This window comes from Triticum aestivum, chromosome 2D (assembly GCF_018294505.1).
Source record: "Triticum aestivum cultivar Chinese Spring chromosome 2D, IWGSC CS RefSeq v2.1, whole genome shotgun sequence".
NCBI lineage: Eukaryota > Viridiplantae > Streptophyta > Magnoliopsida > Poales > Poaceae > Triticum > Triticum aestivum.
This window is the reverse complement of record NC_057799.1, coordinates 158,966,596-158,985,646: the sequence shown is the minus strand read 5'-3', so window position 1 is coordinate 158,985,646 and position 19,051 is coordinate 158,966,596. Positions and strand designations below refer to the sequence as shown.

At 47.8% G+C, this 19,051-nt stretch overlaps 2 protein-coding genes across 4 annotated transcripts; one reads left to right on the top strand and one right to left on the bottom strand.

Moving 5' to 3' along the window:
• Positions 1 to 22: 22 nt before the first annotated feature.
• Positions 23 to 2,741, top strand: LOC123052333 (pentatricopeptide repeat-containing protein At5g66520). Of its 3 annotated transcripts, XM_044475473.1 has the most exons (3): positions 23 to 2,020; positions 2,102 to 2,177; positions 2,272 to 2,741. In XM_044475473.1, exon 1 carries the CDS (start codon positions 23 to 25, stop codon positions 1,559 to 1,561), a length of 1,539 nt encoding a protein of 512 aa, XP_044331408.1. In that variant the 3' UTR covers positions 1,562 to 2,020; positions 2,102 to 2,177; positions 2,272 to 2,741. The 3 variants fall into 3 exon arrangements, with proteins under 3 accessions (XP_044331408.1, XP_044331407.1, XP_044331406.1); XM_044475472.1 differs by having other exon boundaries at positions 2,102 to 2,741; XM_044475471.1 differs by having other exon boundaries at positions 23 to 2,177.
• A 137-nt stretch (positions 2,742 to 2,878) lies between these two features.
• On the bottom strand, positions 2,879 to 5,343 carry LOC123052332 (phenylalanine ammonia-lyase-like). The gene has a single exon (XM_044475470.1). It carries the CDS (start codon positions 5,196 to 5,198, stop codon positions 3,075 to 3,077), a length of 2,124 nt encoding a protein of 707 aa, XP_044331405.1. The 5' UTR covers positions 5,199 to 5,343; the 3' UTR covers positions 2,879 to 3,074.
• Positions 5,344 to 19,051: the final 13,708 nt, after the last annotated feature.

The following is a 19,051-nucleotide window of genomic DNA, read 5'->3' as shown; positions in this document are numbered from 1 at the left end:
ATTCGGTCGCCGGCTCGCCGCCATGCCGCTGCGGCTGCTGTCCCACCCGTCGCTCACGGCGGCGCAGCTCCGGCAGCTCCACGGCCACCTCCTCACCGCCTCCCTCCTCGGCGACCGCTACCTCCCAAACATCCTCCTCCGCGGCCTCCTCCCGGACGCCCCTCTCCGCGCCCTCGCCCTCTTCCCCCGCCTCCGCCGCATACTCCCCGCATTCCTCCCCAACAACTACACCTTCTCCTTCCTCCTCACCGCCTCTATCGCCACAGCCATCCCCATTCCCTCGCCGTCGTTCCCCTCCTCGGCCCACACGCAGCTCATCTGCGCGTTGCACGCGCTCGCCGTGACGCTCGGCTGGGACGCGCACGCTTACGTCTCCAACGGCTTCATCCACACCTACGCCTCCCGCGGCTTCCTAGACGCCGCGCGCCGCGTCTTCGACAGTGCCGTCCTCGCGCGTACGGACGACGTCTGCTCCTGGACCTCGCTTCTCACGGCCTACGCCAGGGCCGGGCACATGGACGACGCGTGCGCCCTGTTCGATGGAATGCCGCACAAGACGCCCATCGCCTGGAGCGCCATGCTCAGCGCCCACGTCGGGGCGGGCGGCTTCGGGGATGCGCTCGAGGTGTTCGACATGATGCTCAGGGCTCGTGTCCGGCCCAACAGGGCGGCTATCGTTGGCGCACTGGCTGCATGCGGTGGGCTCGGGGCGCTGGAGCAAGGCCGGTGGGTGCACGCTCTCATCACCGCTACCGCCGGTAGGATGGATGGAGGGGTGGCTACTGCGCTGGTGGACATGTATGCCAAGTGCGGGAGCCTAGACTCGGCGAGGCAGGTGTTCGCAGCCATGCCGGAGCCCGAGCGCGACGTGTTTGCTTACACGGCCATGATCTCGGGGCTCTCAGACCACGGCCACTGCCAGGAGGCCGTCGAGCTGTTCGGCCGGATGCGGGACCTGGGGGTGCGCCCCAACGAGGTCACCTTCATTTGCATCCTCAGCGCATGTGCCCGTGCCGGCGGTGGGCTTGTCAGCGTCGCTAAGGAGATCTTCGGAAGCATGTCTGCCGTCCACGGCATCGAGCCAGGCGTGGAGCACTATGGGAGCCTGGTGGATGTTCTCGGCCGTGCCGGGATGCTCGCGGAGGCCGCGGCTGTGGCACGGGCAATGCCGATGCGGCCCGATTCGTATGTGCTAGGTGCGCTGCTCAATGCGTGCCGGGTGCACGGTGGTGATGGCGTGAAGCTCGGAAAGCAGGTTGTGGAGTGGCTGGCGGAGCTTGGGCTCGACCACAGCGGCGTGCACGTGCAGCTGTCCAACATGTACGCCTGCTCCAGCAAGTGGGAGGACGTGGTAAGGATCCGGTCGGTGATGGAGGAGAAGAAGGTGGCCAAAGTGCCCGGCTGCAGCATGGTCGAGGTCGATGGCGTCGCTTGCGAGTTTGTTGCTGGCGACCGCTTCCTTGATCCGTGCATCAACACCGTCGTCAGAGGGCTCGATCAGCAGCTCAGGCTGCTTGGCCATGACTACCGTCACCTCGAGGAGCTGTCCAACTTGGCGTAGGCTTAAGTGTCCGTTTCCGTCTCAGGTCGTCGCACACCGTGTCTTGGCCTCTTATAAGTTGGAACACCATGTTGCAGACTCGTACCACAACTACACATGGCAAATATTGTTCAGCCGAAAGGGGGCACAGATCCATTGCTCAGATGACATGCTCATGGAGGTTTCTCCTACCTGCTGGCCAAGACGCCGAGTTGGTCAGCAACTTCCGCAGCTTGACATGCTCTCATCGGCTACCTTCGTGGAGCTTCACCGCTGGCAAGCCAACAGGCCAGGCCAGCTGAAGCCTTTCTTCAGTACTACCGCCGAGACCTCTGGAGAGGAATCCTTACAGAGGTGTATGGAATGATTACCAAATGTGATGTATCTCCACGGGTTCCTTCAGGCATTTGAGAAGTTGATAAAGAGTCTAATGAGCTGGAAGACACAAGGCAGATTGATCCCCGTAGCATCAACTAACAGGTTTTTTACATGTTTGTTTTTCTGCAATTCCGGTGAAGTGTTGTGGCCGAATGCTTCCATCTCACTGGCTTAATGTGCCAGTTTGTCAGTTGCCGTAATCAGAAACTTCTCAAGTTCTTCAGCACTTGTTAGAACAGAAAACACATATAAAAAAACAGTGAGAAAACACTTTTCAACTTATCCTTCAGTTGTCAACCTATCTTTTCCGCAGTTCATCCTAATTCATGTTTCTGACACATTTTTTTGGTCAGTTTTAGTTTTCCTCAGATTACTAGCAGCTACCCGGAGATGTCACAGTGGTGCTTTCAGCACGCTACCCTGTTCAGACGGTGGCAGCCTAAGTTCAGATGATGGCCCTCGGTGTTGAGCAGCTCAGTGAAGGACCTCCTCAAGATGTCTACTTTAGTTTTGGAGTTCTCCATGTTAGTGTAACCTTGCTGTTCACGGACAACCACTACGACATCATCTACCTATAGATCTCCCGTGGAGAAATTGAACAGATTTTTTGTCTTCTAGAAATTGAAGAGATTTTTTGCTAGGTTATGCGATGATCGAAGCAGCTAGGCGTGTACTACATTGTTTCTTCTGTTGGCACATACTGCTAGTACCAATGGATTGACTACTTGTCATATAAGGACAAGAAAACTTTAGTCTGATTAGTTCCTGTGACTAGTTCATATGTACTACTCCTGTGTATATCCTCTCATGTCTATGTTGTTTCTTTCTGGTTCTTTCTATCACTTCTGGCAATCTTGCTTGTGCCTGAACATGTATGATCATCTAATTGTGCGATGACTTGCAATGCAATGTGGTACAGCAATGTACTTGTTGATACAACAATAGACTGGCTTCTTTGGATTCATTTCAACAACTTGAACATTTGTCATAAAAATTTATACCCTGTCACTTACAGCAGCAGAAGCTCTAGGCTTTAGCTCCGGAAGAACGTTGCATGCATCAACGCTTTAGAAGAGGAAAAGTAAAATAAAATCAAACAACAGTATTATCAGTTTCTAAAATTCTGAACCAAGGCATCTTCTCTTCATCTACTTGATTAGCAGATAGGCAGGGGCTCGCCGTTCCACTCCTTGAGGCACTCCAGCAGAGCATCGATGTGCTTACCCTGGTTCATGGCAACGAACACCTTGTCCACCTCCTCGCCAGGTGACCGAGTCTTCTCTCCGGTCAAGTAGACTGTGCCCAGCTCCTCGCGCACGAACCGGTATAGAGGGTATGACCGGCAGTCTACGATACGGTTTGGTTCTGCAGCGGTGCCATTCTCCACTGCACCTCTAGCAGCCTCAACCTTCTGAGGTAGTGTTGCACAGAGCTCCTGCTCGAATTTGGCAACCTTGGCAAACACCGAGGTTTCCACGTTGTGCTCAGCCTCGCCGTTGGCCAGGGCATGCTCAACCAACACCGCGCGCATCTTCTTCATGAGAGGATAATTGGCGCTGCAAGGGTCGTCTGCGTATGCAAACACCGCCTCGCGGTCGATTGTTTGGAGCAGGTCCTTCTCACAGAAACGTGCGTTGTGGAGGCCACCCATGTCATTTGTGATCAGGGTCTTCCTAGCCACTCTTGTGACACAATTCTTGACGGCATTCTTGACATTTTCTTCGAGGTGGCGCAGGTCGATGGCTTGGCACAGCGCAACCAAAAATGTAGAGGACATGAGCTTCAGAATGTCGATGGCCTCGGCAGTCTTACGGGCTGAGATTAATCCGAGGGAGTTAACATCTTGGTTGTGCTGTTCCGCACTCTGGACATGGTTGGTCACAGGGTTGCCCAAGAATTGGAGCTCCGAGCAGTATGACGCCATTGCGATCTCGGCACCCTTGAAGCCATAGTCAAGACTTGGATTGCGGCCACCAGAGAGGTTGGAGGGCAAGCCATTGTTGTAGAAGTCGTTTACTAGCTCCGAGAACTGGGCAAACATGAGCTTGCCAATCGCAGCAATGGCAAGCCTCGTGTTGTCCATGGACACACCGATGGGCGTGCCCTGGAAGTTTCCACCGTGGATTGCCTTTCCACGAGATACGTCAATAAGTGGGTTGTCATTGACAGAGTTGATCTCGCGCTCGATTGACTTTGTCGCTGCACGGATGACCTCAATTTGAGGACCGAGCCATTGTGGTGATGTGCGGAGAGCATATCTGTCTTGCTTTGGCTTCATCAATGGGTCAAGCTCACCAAGTTTCTTCGCGAGCATCATGTAGGAGCTGCCCTCCAGGATGTGCTCCATGATGGCCGCAGCCTCGATCTGTCCGGGGTGGTGCTTCAACTTGTGTGTTAGGTGGTCGGTGTACTCTGGCTTGCCGTTCATCACTTCGCAGAACACGGCCGACAAAACTTCAGCAAGCACACCAAAGATGTTCGCTTCAAAGAGAACAATGGACGCGAGCCCGGAGCCCACCGCCGTGCCATTAACCATGGCAAGGCCTTCCTTGGGCTGTAGCTCGAAGAAGCCATGTTGGATACCGGCAATCTTAAATGCCTCGGCGGCATTAACTTTTGTGCCATCGGGAGCAACAGCCACAGCATTTGGGCGGCCGGTGACAAGTCCGGCGATGTAGGAGAGCGGGACAAGATCACCAGAAGCGGTGATGGTGCCCCGGAGCGGCAGGCACGGTGTCACGTTGGCGTTGAGCAGCGTGGCGATGGTCTCGAGGATCTCAAAGCGGATGCCAGAGTACCCTTGGAGCAGGGTGTTGACGCGGACGAGCATCGCCGCACGCGTGGTGGCCGCGGGCAGAACGTGGCCGTCGCTGCCGGTGCCGAACGCACCGGCGTTAAGGAACCGGATGAGCTCCCTCTGCAGCGCGCCCCCCTCCTTGGTCCTCCGATGGGAGGTGGCGCCGAAGCCGGTGGTGACGCCGTAGCTGTCGGTGCCATTCGCCATGCTGGTCATGACCCAGTCGCTGCTCTCCTTGACGCGGCCGCGGGCGGACTCGTCGAGCTCCACCCTGGCCCCGTCGGCGGCGGCCACCGCGGCGACCTGGGCGATGGTCAAGCTTGCGCCCTCCATAACCACCACCGGCCTGCGGTACTCCTCCACCATCCGCTTGACGGCGTCAAGATGGCTCCCCGACAGCTCCTCCGCCGCCTTCCCCCAGTTGAGCGGGTCAGCACTCCGCGGCTTGGCCACACACAAACCGTCGTTGCCATTAGTGGCCATTGGTTCGATCGACAATTTGCCTTGAAGTCTCGATGGAGCAGCTTGAGTAGGGACTGGTGGTCTTTACTGTATCAGCTCGATGATGTGTGGAGTAGCCTTGTGAGAGAAAAGCTCGTTGGAGTAGGAGAGGCGGGGAATGCTCTTCTTCTTGGATGGAAATGGAGACGAGGGAAGGAGTTAAATAGGTAGCGCAACCATGGTGGGTGGGGAACTGGGGATTGGTGTGGACTATGACCGGAATGGTGGTGTTGACCGCTGGACTTGGCCGGGTGAGCACGAAGGTGCGGTTGGTGGCCTCGTGCGTGCGCAGTAGGAAGAAGACGAAGAATAGGCAGCTGCTGCGACAATGGGATACTAGTATTCTATGCAGTGCTATGCGAGGGGAACGCACGAGGCGACGCTGCACGCGCTTGCCAGATGCTAGCTGATGGCGATGATCCAGTCTGTTTTGGAGACTTGGCGACGAGCTCCAGCGTCCAGCTTGCGACCCAGCTAATTAGCAGCAAACTTGTCCATCATTGTCCCACTCATTTCATTTCAATTAGGTGTGTGTGTGCCCAAGTCCAACAAACTCTCGTATGATTAGGTATAGAGCGGAGATTTGCGACTTGTGAATTTTTGGCGACATGGCCTTGAGCCTTGACCGTGACTAGAGGGCGGCAAGGTTCACACAAGAGATATCTGAACGAATTTGACTTGTTCCAACATGTTAATTTCCTTGGTACCCGTCCAGGTTAGAGTACCCAAGACGATTTTTTTCGCGCCGGCGCCGTAAAACCCCCTCAGTCACGCCTCCAAGACGCCGAAATCCGCCGACTCGGCCTGGTTTTGGGCCCGGCGATCCCAGGCCGAACCCAGCGCACTGGGGGGCGCTTGGGGGCTCCGGCGGAAGGAAAAACCGCATCTGGGCCACACTGTCAGGCGAAAAGTCATCTTGCACGTCCAGATTCGCCTCGCCCATCCCGGCGCCGCCTACCCCCCTCCCCCCACTAGCACCACCGCTAGATAGGCCATTCCCCCGCCGGAAAGGAGAGAGGGTTCCGCCGCGGCATCCTCCACCACCTTTCTAGACGAGTTTTCCGGCGCTCCGACCGCGCAGGGCGGGATACCGGCGGTTGTGCGCCCACCACGCCCGTTAGGTGTTCGGCGATTTGTCTGCTCGGCGATGGACTCGGACGACGAGGAGGCGCTCGTGGCGCTGCTGGAGGAGGAAGCCGATGCCGACGTCCAGACGAAGAGCATCTCATGGTCCTCGCCGCCCTGGTCGGCCTGCTCGCGAGCAATGCAAAGCCGCGACGAGGTGGCTCGGCACCGGGCCGGCTGAAGGCAAAGAACCAGCATCGAGTGGAAGGCTATTGCTTGCTCTACTCTGACTACTTCGCCGACGCTCCACTGCACGGCGACAAAGTATTCCTTCGTCGTTATCGGATGAGCCGAAAGCTCTTCCTTAGGATTGTGAATTCCATCCGGGAGTTCGACAGCTACTTCAAGTGCAAGAAGGATTGCACCGGCACACTTGGATTCACCTCAATCCAGAAGTGCATGACAGTTATGAGGATGCTTGCATATGGAGCTCCCGGTGAAATCACTGGAAAACTATGGACGCATGGCCGAGTCCACGATCATTGTGTGTTTCTACAAGTTCTGCAGGGCAGTGGTGGCAGTGTTTGGACCGCAATACGATCACCCAATGCTGAAGACACTGCTCGGATCCTAGCACATAATGCAGCAAGAGGATTTTCAGGGATGCTTGGAAGCATCGACTACATGCGTTGGAAATGGAAAAATTGTCCATTTGCTTGGCAGGGAATGTACAAAGGCGCCAAAGGCGGTTGAAGTGTGGTACTTGAGGCAGTGGCCACACACGACCTATGGATTTGGCACTCCTTCTTTGGTATGCCGGGAACTCACAATGACATCAACATACTGCAGTGCTCCCCTGTCTTTACCAAGCTTGTTGAAGGTCATTCTCCTTCGATGAACTTCGAGGTCAATGGGCGGCACTACAACAAGGGATACTACCTAGCAGATGGCATCTATCCGAGATGGTCCACATTTGTGAAGACTATCTCAAACCCTGTGCCAGGAGGCAAGAACTCCCACTTTGCGAAGGTTTAGGAGGCTTGCAGGAAGGATATCAAGCGGGCATTTTGTAACGCCCCAGACACACCCACCGGTGGTCGTTACTCCTGGCGGGATCTAGACTGGCCCCACAGATCAATACTAGTCTTTTCTGCGCACTTTGTCCTCACGCGCACCCGAGAGCAACTTCCCGGTCGGTCACCCATCCTGAAATTACTCCAAGCTAAGCACGCTTAACTTTGAAGTTCTTTCCAAATGGGTTCCCGGAAAAAGGAATTCCTTATTGATATGAGTAGTCTATCATCCCTAATAAGCCATGCTATCACACATTTGGTGTGCTCCAATCTCGATTTGCTGTTGTCCAGTACCCTGCTCAGACCTAGTCGAAAGATCAAATGTGGGAGATCATGACTTGCTGTGCCATCTTGCACAACATGATCATTGAGAGCGAGCAGGAAGAGCCAGTGTTTGACACTGAACCATATTACAGGCAGGGTCCTCTTCCCCAAGTTGATCACCACCTACCGGCAACCTGGACTGTCTTCCTCAATATGCGTCAGGAGATCCGAGACCCACTGGTGCATCAACAACTGCAGCAGGATCTGGTGGAGCACCTATGGAGGCTCAAGGGCAACGCCTAGCTCGACGTGTGATGAAAAATGAGTTTTTATTTGTTAAACTATTTGTTGAACTATATAATTTTTATTGAACTATTTGGTTTTTATTGATTTTCTGTGATGAATTATGTGATAAAAAATAGCTATTATTGAATTTGTGTCGAAGTACGCCGAATACGGGCCGAATTGGTCAATTTGCGTCGATAGTGGGCAATTTTGCGCTGAAAATGGGCTGGAAAGTGGGCCAATTTGCGCCGAAAGTGGACCGAATCGGCGCCTGGGGGCGACCTGGGGGCGGTGGCTGGGAACCCGATCGCCCCCAAGCCGAAATTTCAGCCGGCGCGCCCCAGGGCGGCGCTATTTCTAGCCTCTGGGCCGAACGAGTGGAGATGCTCTTAGGTTGCCACTCGCAACGATTCTCACATATGCGTACCCACGTGCTTAAGTGTTCACAACTTTTTTTTTGAGAGGAATGCCCTTGGGCGCACTTTATTAAAATCAAATGACGGTTACTTCGAAAACAATGTCTGGGATAATAAAACTCGGCGGATCACCCTCCCAATTTACTACAATTTTAGAATCATAAACCCGCCTCGCCGAATTGTGTGTTGCCCTATTATCATCCCTGGGACACAAGATAGAACTCACTGCACCAATTCTATGAGCTATCTGAAAGCAGTTTGCAAGTATTGCTATGTAGGGGCTCCATACCTCAATGATGCCATTACAAGCCTGACCAAGTTCCAAAGAGTCTGATTCCATCACTACTCCAGAACAACCAAGGTTTTCCACCAACATAAGCCCTTTTTGCATAGAAGTAGCTTCAGTTGTGGTTGCATCAAGTAAATTATCAAGAACTCAAGAACCTCCAGCCAAAGCTTCTCCTTTATGATTTCGAAGAATTGTCGCTGCCGACCCCGATCCATCATCAAAGAACGATGCATCAATGTTCATCGTATAACTGCTCCTGTTTGGCTTGGTCCATGATATTTTATGTGGTTGTGGTACTCCTGAAGCTGCTGGAAAATTAGTTGTAATTGCATTTATAGCAAAAGCCGTCCTCCCCGGGGAAGCCACTTTGTTTCCTTTCATGGATTCTCTCCTTTGCCACCAAATGTATCATGCCCCAACTACTATAGTTTTAGCAAAGCTAAGCTGAGATAGATTTGGCCTTTGAACATGTTGCCGCCGTAGCAACTCTTCCAACACCACACTTCCTAATCGGTCAACAACCAAAGCCTCTTTTATGAAATCTTCAAGTCCCAGATTATGCCAAACATGCTTAACTCTTTTACATAAGAAGATCATGTGCTTTATATCTTCTACCCCGTTATTACACAGCGAACATTGTGGTGATACTTTATTATGTCTATGCGCTAACACTGCGCGCACGACGATAGTAGCATGCAATGCTTTCCAGGCAAAAAAATTGACCTTGCTAGGAACCTTGAGTTTCCATAAAATCTCCCATATTGGATTAATTGTTGATGATCCTTACCCATCACTTCTCCTCACTCTTCCATCGAACTGATGATGCCACTCACTGAAAAGGAATCATCCATCAACTGAACGTTTAGTGGTCCATGCTATGAAATCATCCATCAACTGTCAATGGGGTAGAAGTTTTGTCTGATTAAGGCTTCATCGATCCCAGGCGCCAGAGTAAGGATCTATAAGCTCGTCAACCTTAGACAAAAGTATGTGACCTTTGGTGTCATAACTTTACGTGTCGGGCTAGAAGGAATCCAGCAATCATCCCAAATATTTATGTTAGCTCCTGTTCCGACTCGCCAAATATGACCTCTCAAAAATACCCGCAGTCCTGACACCACACTTTGCCACGTGAAATAAGAACCTTTTTGTTGCCTGCCTTAAGTAAATTCCCATCTGGATAATACTTAGCTCGGAGCACCCTTGCACAAAGAGTATCTGGGTTATTGATTAATCTCCAACATTGTTTAGCTAACATGGCCACATTAAAAGCATGAAGATATTTGAATCCCATGCCCCCTCCTTTTTGGGAATACACATGCGCCACCAAGCCCACCAATGCATCATTTTATGAATCTTCATCCCCCATCAGAAACTAGCCATTGCATCATTGATTTCCTTACAGACATTCTTAGGTATTTTAAACACTTAGCAAAGACTGGCAAGGACTGAATGACTGCCTTTAGTAGAATCTCCTTAGCACCCAAAGACAACCATTTCTCCTTCCATCCCTGAAGTTGGGCAATCACCCACTCAATTATGTAGCCAAAAATATCACTCCTATCTACCCCAACCAAAGCAGGAAGTCCAAGATATCTGTCAGATAAAGACTTTGTCATGATATTCAACTATTGGCACATATTGGCCTTCATATCCACATCCACACAAGGACTGAAGAAAATACTGCATTTTGCTGCACTCACCAATTGTCCAGAACTAGCGCAATATTGATCAAGTACTTGTCTCAACCAGGTTGCATTAGTCATATCCACTTTCATAAGGATTAGGGAATCATCAGCAAATGAAAGATGTGAAACTGATGATGCATCTCTGCACACCCTTACCCCCTCAATGCCACGAACCTCCTCTTTGTGAGTTAGTAAACTTGAAAGACCCTCTGCACATATTAAAAACAAATATGGTGAAAGGGGGTCTCCTTGTCGGAGCCCCCTAGTGGGCACAAAACCATCCGCCTCCTGTTCGTTATACCTCACCCTATATCTTGCTGATCCAACACATGCGATGATCAGATTCACAAAATCATCATGAAATCCAAGCCTTCTCATCATCTTCTCCAGAAAACACCACTCTGCTCGATCATAGGCCTTGTGCATGTCTAGTTTGACCGCACAATATCCTGTCTTAGCCTTCTTATAGTTTTTTATTTTATGAATACACTCGTAGGTCACCAGTATGTTGTTGGTAATTAGACGGCCTGGAACAAAAGCACTCTGAACAGGCGAGATAATATCATCAAGTACTCTTTTCAGGTGGAAGGCAATCATCTTTCAAATAATTTTGTAAAGCACATTACACAGACTAATGGGTCGGAATTGGGAAATTAGTTCAGGATTATCCACCTTAGGAATAAGGACGATGATTGTATCATTCCATCCCTATGGAATCACTTTGTTATTGATCGCATTCCACACTTCCATTGTGATTTGCTCTCCTAAAAAATGCTAGCATTTTTTAAAATATATTGCATGCAACCCATCAGTGCCCGATGCTTTTAACTCACCTATCGAGAACAACACATTTTTACCTCTTCCGCTGTATACTCATGTACAAGCGCATCATTCATTATTTGAGAAACCCTTGCTTGTACCTTGTTAAGAAGCTCCGGCTCTAGATCGTCTACTTCTGTTGAGAATAGCCGGGCAAAATAACCAAAGATGAATGGATTAAGAGTAGAAGTAGTTTCTCACCAAATACCTGATTCATCTTGCAATTTATCTATTCTGTTTTTCTTCCGTCTAACCGATGCCCTGTTTTGGAAGTAATTTGTATTCCTGTCACCATAACATAACCATCTAATGCAACTACGTTGAGCCCAGTACATCTCCTCTTCTTCCAATGCTAACTCCCTCTGCTGAGCCAAGTTCTCATCAGTCATCTCCTGTCTCCTTATTCTTTCAAGCTCCCTCTGAACCCCTCGCATCTTTTTCTTTGAAATCTTCACAACCATGAATAAAAGCAAGTTTATCCACCAAACTACCAATATGAGAAGTACCATTTGCCTCTTGTTGAGTATTATGATTACTAGGAAGTATAGCATAGATCCTGACTTGTTGTGTACTCCAAATTGGTCATGGTACTCCTATATATATGCCCATGAAGACGTTTTTGACATTAAACTAGAGTCAAAAAACATCTTAGGACAGGATAGAGGCCTGCTCCCGCGACTCCGATGGTGACGCGCCGCCCGCGGCTGTGTCGCCGCTGCCCCCGCCTTCGGTTTGCCCCGCCTTGGATGCCGCCTTCGCTGCTCCCTCTCCCGCCGACCCGCAGCCGCCCGCCGTGGCCTCTCCCATCCCGCTCTCCGCCCCCCAGTGGAGTCGCCGCTCCACTGGGCTGACGTCGCAGAGGCCGACGACGCCACCGCTGGCCGCCCCATCATCCGTCGAGAGCCACCGGTTCGCCACAATGTGCCTCGCTCGATGATGGAGAGCTCGCCCCAGCGCGGCTGCCCGTCCCTCCCGCAGGCTCACCGGCGGGCCTCGGTGCCCCTCCCGCCAACGCCGCGCCAAAATGCCGCCCTGGGGTCCAGGACCGCTCGCCGCCGCCGCGCTCCGGCGTGGGGCGTCGCGGGGCGGTCTGACTAGGGCCACGCCCAGTGCTCGCGGCGCTCCGCTGTCCCTCCCTGCGCTCCGCCCGCGTCGACCTCGACGTCGGCTTGCTCTCCAGTCATCATCCGCAGCTCCCCATTCCGGCCATTCATCGCGTCGTTCGGATCCTCCGCCGTACGTTTCTCTCCTGCCCCCCCACCCCCGCACCGTCCCTGGCTCGCCGTGGCGTCTGCGCCGGCGTCGGCTCCGGCCACGGAGGTGGTCGCAACATCGGGGGAAACCCTAACTCCTGCCTCCCCACCTTGCTGGATGGGCCGCATGCCCATGGGCCACGTTGCTGCTAGGCCTGGGCCGCTTACTTGGGCCGCACCTCCCGCTTGTCGGCCCAATCTGGGGCGATCAACTAGTGGGCCGGCCTGCCCGCTCGCGCGGCCAATATGGCCCCCGGCCAGTTTCCCCCATCACCCCACATCAATCCCACCCGTCCCCAACCCGACCCAAACCCTCACACGCTCCCTCCCCACCGCCAGTGTACCTCGCTCTCTCCCTACGCCGCTGCCACCGGCCAGTGATACGTCTCCAACGTATCTATAATTTTTGATTGTTCCATGCTATATTATATTCTGTTTTGGATGTTTAATGGGCTTTATTTTACACTTTTATATTATTTTTGGGACTAACCTATTAACCGGAGGCCCAGCCCAAATTGCTGTTTTTTTGCCTATTTCAGTGTTTCGCAGAAAAAGAATATCAAACGGAGTCCAAACGGAATGAAACCTTCAGGAACGTGATTTTCGGAACAAACGTGATCCAGAGGACTTGGAGTCTACGTCAAGAAAGCAACGAGGAGAGCACGAGGCAGGGGGCGCGCCTACCCCCCAGGCCCGCCCTCCACCCTCGTGGGGCCCACGTTGCTCCATCGACGTACTTCTTCCTCCTATATATACCTACGAACCCCCAAACCATCAGAGGCATCCACGAAAACCTAATTCCACTGCCGCAACGTTCTGTACCCGTGAGATCCCATCTTGGGGCCTTTTCCGGCGTCCTGTCGGAGGGGGCATTGATCACGGAGGGCTTCTACATCAACACCATAGCCTCTCCGATGATGTGTGAGTAGTTTACCTCAGACCTTCGGGTCCATAGTTATTAGCTAGATGGCTTCTTCTCTCTCTTTGGATCTCAATACAAAGTTCTCCATGATTCTTGTGGAGATCTATTCGATGTAATCTTCTTTTGCGGTGTGTTTGTCGGGACCGATGAATTGTGGGTTTATGATCAAGTTTATCTATGAACAATATTTGAATCTTCTCTGAATTCTTTTATGTATGATTGGTTATCTTTGCAAGTCTCTTCGAATTATCAGTTTGGTTTGGCCTACTAGATTGATCTTTCTTGCAATGGGAGAAGTGCTTAGCTTTGGGTTCAATCTTGCGGTGCTCGATCCCAGTGACAGCAGGGGAAACAAGCACGTATTGTATTGTTGCCATCGAGGATAACAAGATGGGGTTTATATCATATTGCATGAGTTTATCCCTCTACATCATGTCATCTTGCTTAAAGCGTTACTCTGTTCTTATGAACTTAATACTCTAGATGCATGCTGGATAGCGGTCGATGTGTGGAGTAATAGTAGTAGATGCAGGCAGGAGTCGGTCTACTTGTCACGGACGTGATGCCTATATACATGATCATACCTAGATATTCTCATAACTATGCTCAATTCTATCAATTGCTCGACAGTAATTTGTTCACCCACCGTAATACTTATGCTCTTGAGAGAAGCCACTAGTGAAACCTATGGCCCCCGGGTCTATTTTCCATCATATTAATCTTCCAACACTTAGTTATTTCTATTGCCTTTTATTTTACTTTGCATCTTTATTTCTCTTTATCATAAAAATACCAAAAATATTATCTTATCATATCTATCAGATCTCACTCTCGTAAGTGACCGTGAAGGGATTGGCAACCCCTTTATCGCGTTGGTTGCGAGGTTCTTATTTGTTTGTGTAGGTGCGAGGGACTTGAGCGTGGTCTCCTACTGGATTGATACCTTGGTTCTCAAAACTGAGGGAAATACTTACGCTACTTTACTGCATCACCCTTTCCTCTTCAAGGGAAAAACCAACGCAGTGCTCAAGAGGTAGGAAGAAGGCTTTCTGGCGCCGTTGCTGGGGAGTCTACGCAAAAGTCAACATACCAAGTACCCATCACAAACCCTTATCCCTCACATTACATTATTTGCCATTTGCCTCTCATTTTCCTCTCCCCCACTTCACCCTTTCCGTTTTATTCGCCCCCTCTTTTCCTTTCGCCTCTTTTTCACTCGCTTCTTGTTTGCTCGTGTGTTGGATTGCTTGCTTGTCACTATGGCTCAAGACAATACTAAATTGTGTGACTTTACCAATACCAACAACAATGGTTTTCTTAGCACTCCGATTGCTCCTCTTACCGATACTGAATCTTGTGAAATTAATGCTGCTTTGTTGAATCTTGTCATGAAATATCAATTCGTCGGCCTTCCTAGTGAAGATGCCGCTACCCATCTAAATAGCTTCGTTGATTTGTGTGATATGCAAAAGAAGAAAGATGTGGACAACGATATTGTTAAATTGAAGCTATTTCCTTTTTCGCTTAGAGATCGTGCTAAAGTTTGGTTTTCGTCTTTGCCTAAAAATAGTATTGATTCATGGAATAAGTGCAAAGATGCTTTTATCTCTAAGTATTTTCCTCCCGCTAAGATCATCTCTCTTAGAAACGATATTATGAATTTTAAGCAACTTGATCATGAACATGTTGCACAATCTTGGGAGAGAATGAAATTAATGATACGTAATTGCCCTACTCATGGTTTGAATCTTGTGGATGATTATACAAAAATTTATGCCGGATTGAATTTTGCTTCTAGAAATCTTTTAGATTCGGCCGCGGGAGGCACTTTTATGGAAATCACTTTAGGAGAAGCTACTAAACTCCTAGATAATATTATGGTTAATTATTCTCAATGGCACACCGAAAGATCTACTAATAAAAAAGTGCATGCGATAGAAGAAATTAATGTTTTGAGTGGAAAGATGGATGAACTTATGAAATTATTTGCTACTAAGAGTGTTTCTTCTGATCCTAATGATATGCCTTTGTCTACTTTGATTGAGAATAATAATGAATCTATGGATGTGAATTTTGTTGGTAGGAATAATTTTGGTAACAACGCGTATAGAGGAAACTTTAATCCTAGGCCGTATCCTAGTAATTCCTCTAATAATTATGGTAATTCCTACAACAACTCTTATGGAAATTTTAATAAGATGCCCTCTGAATTTGAGACTAGTGTTAAAGAATTTATGAATTCGCAAAAGAATTTCAATGCTTTGCTTGAAGAAAATTGCCTAAGATTGATGAATTGGCTAGGAACGTCGATAGAATTTCTCTTGATGTTGATTCTTTGAAACTTAGATCTATTCCACCTAAGCATGATATCAATGAGTCTCTCAAAGCCATGAGAATTTCCATTGATGAGTGCAAAGAAAGAACCGCTAGGATGCGTGCTAAGAAAGATTGCTTTTTGAAAGCGTGTTCTAATTTTTATGAGAATAAAGATGAAGATCTAAAAGTTATTGATGTGTCTCCTATTAAATCTTTGTTTTGCAATATGAATCTTGATAATGATGGGACTGAATATGATCCACCTTTACCTAGAAGGCGTTCCAAAAATTCGGAGTTTTTAGATCTTGATGCTAAAATTTGTAAAAGTGGGATTGAAGAAGTTAAAACTTTAGATAGCAATGAACCCACTATTTTGGATTTCAAGGAATTTAATTATGATAATTGCTCTTTGATAGATTGTATTTCCTTGTTGCAATCCGTGCTAAATTCTCCGCATGCTTATAGTCAACATAAAGCTTTTACCAAACATATCGTTGATGCTTTAATGCAATCTTATGAAGAAAAACTTGAGTTGGAAGTTTCTATCCCTAGAAAACTTTATGATGAGTGGGAACCTACTATTAAAATTAAAATTAAAGATCATGAATGCTATGCCTTGTGTGATTTGGGTGCTAGTATTTCCACGATTCCAAAAACTTTGTGTGATTTGTTAGGTTTCCGCGAATTTGATGATTGCTCTTTAAACTTACACCTTGCGGATTCCACTATTAAAAAACCTATGGGAAGAATTAATGATGTTCTTATTGTTGCAAATAGGAATTATGTGCCCATAGATTTTATTGTTCTTGATATAGATTGCAATCCTTCATGTCCTATTATTCTTGGTAGACCTTTCCTTAGAACGATTGGTGCAATCATTGATATGAAGGAAGGGAATATTAGATTCCAATTTCCGTTAAGGAAAGGCATGGAACACTTCCCTAGAAAGAAAATAAAATTACCTTATGAATCTATTATGAGAGCCACTTATGGATTGCCTACCAAAGATGGCAATACCTAGATCTATCCTTGCTTTTTTGCCTAGCTAGGGGCTTTAAATGATAGCGCTTGTTGGGAGGCAACCCAATTTTATTTTTAGTTTTTTTGCTTTTTGCTTCTGTTTAGGAATAAATATTTGATCTAGCCTCTGGTTAGATTTGTTTTTATGTTTTAATTAGTGTTTGTGCCAAGTTAAACCTATAGGATCTTCTTGGATGATAGTTATTTGATCTTGCTGAAAATTCCAGAAACTTTCTGTTCACGAAAACAATTGTTAAAAATTACCAGAACGTGATAAATATTGATTCCAATTGCAGCAGATCAATAAAAAAATTATTTAGGTCGTCCTATTTTGGATGAATTTTTAGAGTTCCAGAAGTTTGCGTTAGTTACAGATTACTACAGACTGTTCTGTTTTTGACAGATTCTGTTTTTCGTGTGTTGTTTGCTTATTTTGATGAATCTATGGCTAGTGAAAGAGTTTATAAACCATAGAGAAGTTGGAATACAGTAGGTTTAACACCAATATAAATAAATAATGAGTTCATTACAGTACCTTGAAGTGGTGTTTTGTTTTCTTTCGCTAACGGAGCTCACGAGATTTTCTGTTAAGTTTTGTGTTGTGAAGTTTTCAAGTTTTGGGTAAAGATTTGATGGAGTATGGAACAAGGAGTGGCAAGAGCCTAAGCTTGGGGATTCCCATGGAACCCCAAGATAATCTAAGGACACCTAAAAGCCAAAGCTTGGGGATGCCCGGAAGGCATCCCCTCTTTCGTCCTCATCCATCGGTAAATTTACTTGGAGCTATATTTTTATTCACCACATGATATGTGTTTTGCTTGGAGCGTCTTGTATGATTTGAGTCTTTATTTGTTAGTTTGCCACAATCATCCTTGCTGTACACACCTTTTGAGAGAGACACACTTGATTCGGAATTTGTTAGAATACTCTATGTGCTTGACTTATATCTTTTGAGCTATATAGTTTTTGCTCTAGTGCTTCACTTATATCTTTTAGAGCGCGGTGGTGGATTTGTTTTATAGGAACTATTGTTCTCTCATGCTTCACTTATATTATTTTGAGAGTCCTACAAAACAGCGTGGTAATTTGCTTTAATTATGATAGGCATTCAAGATTAGTAAAAAAAATTCTTATGAGTGTGTTGAATACTATGAGAAGTTTGATACTTGATAATTGTTTTGAGATATGAAGATGGTAATATTAGAGTCATGCTAGTTGAGTAGTTTTGAATTTGAGAAATACTTGTGTTAAAGTTTGTGATTCCCGTAGCATGCATGTATGGTGAACCGTTATGTGATGAAGTCGGAGCATGATTTATTTATTGACTGTCTTCCTTATGAGTGGTGGTCGGGGACGAGCGATGGTCTTTTCCTACCAATCTATCCCCCTAGGAGCATGCACGTAATACTTTGTTTCGATAACTAATAGATTTTTGCAACAAGTATATGAGTTCTTTATGACTAATGTTGAGTCCATGGATTATACGCACTCTCATCCTTCCACCATTGCTAGCCTCTTCGCCGGTATCATAAACCCACCATATACCTTCCTCAAAACAGCCACCATACCTACCTATCATGGCATTTCAATAGCCATTCCGAGATATATTGCCATGCAACTTACCACCGTTCCGTTTGCTATGACACGCTCCATCATTTTCATATTGCTTTGCATGATCATGTAGTTGACATTGTAAGCCACCGTTCATAATTCTTTCATACATGTCACTCTTGATTCATTGCATATCCCGGTATTCCGCCGGAGGCATTCACATAGATTCATATTGTTGTTCTAAGTATTGAGTTGTAATTCTTGAGTTGTAAGAAAATAAAAGTGTGATGATCATCATTATTAGAGCATTGTCCCAAGTGAGGAAAGGATGATGGAGACTATGATTCCCCCATAAGTCGGGATGAGACTCTGGACTAAATAAAAAAAGAGAGAAAGGCCATAAAAAAGAGAAAAGGCCAAAGAAAAAAATGAGAGAAAAAGAGAGAAGGGACAATGCTACTATCCTTTTACCACACGTGTGCTTCAAAGTAGCACCATGATCTTCATGATAGAGAGTCTCTTATGTTGTCACTTTCATATACTAGTGGGAAATTTTCATTATAGAACTTGGCTTGTATATTCCAATGATGGGCTTCCTCAAAATGCCCTAGGTCTTCGTGAGCAAGCGAGTTGGATGCACACCCACTTAGTTTCTTTTGTTGAGCTTTCATATACTTATAGCTCTAGTGCATCCGTTGCATGGCAATCCCTACTCACTCACATTGATATCTATTGATGGGCATCTCCATAGCCCGTTGATATGCCTAGTTGATGTGAGACTATCTTCTCCCTTTTTGTCTTCTCCACAACCACCATTCTATTCCACATATAGTGCTATGTCCATGGCTCACGCTCATGTATTGCGTGAAGATTG

Bases quoted from the DNA above. Each gene is read 5' to 3' on its own strand.
- LOC123052333 (XM_044475473.1), top strand. From the start codon at position 23: ATGCCGCTGCGGCTGCTGTCCCACCCGTCGCTCACGGCGGCGCAGCTC.
- LOC123052332 (XM_044475470.1), bottom strand. From the start codon at position 5,198: ATGGCCACTAATGGCAACGACGGTTTGTGTGTGGCCAAGCCGCGGAGT.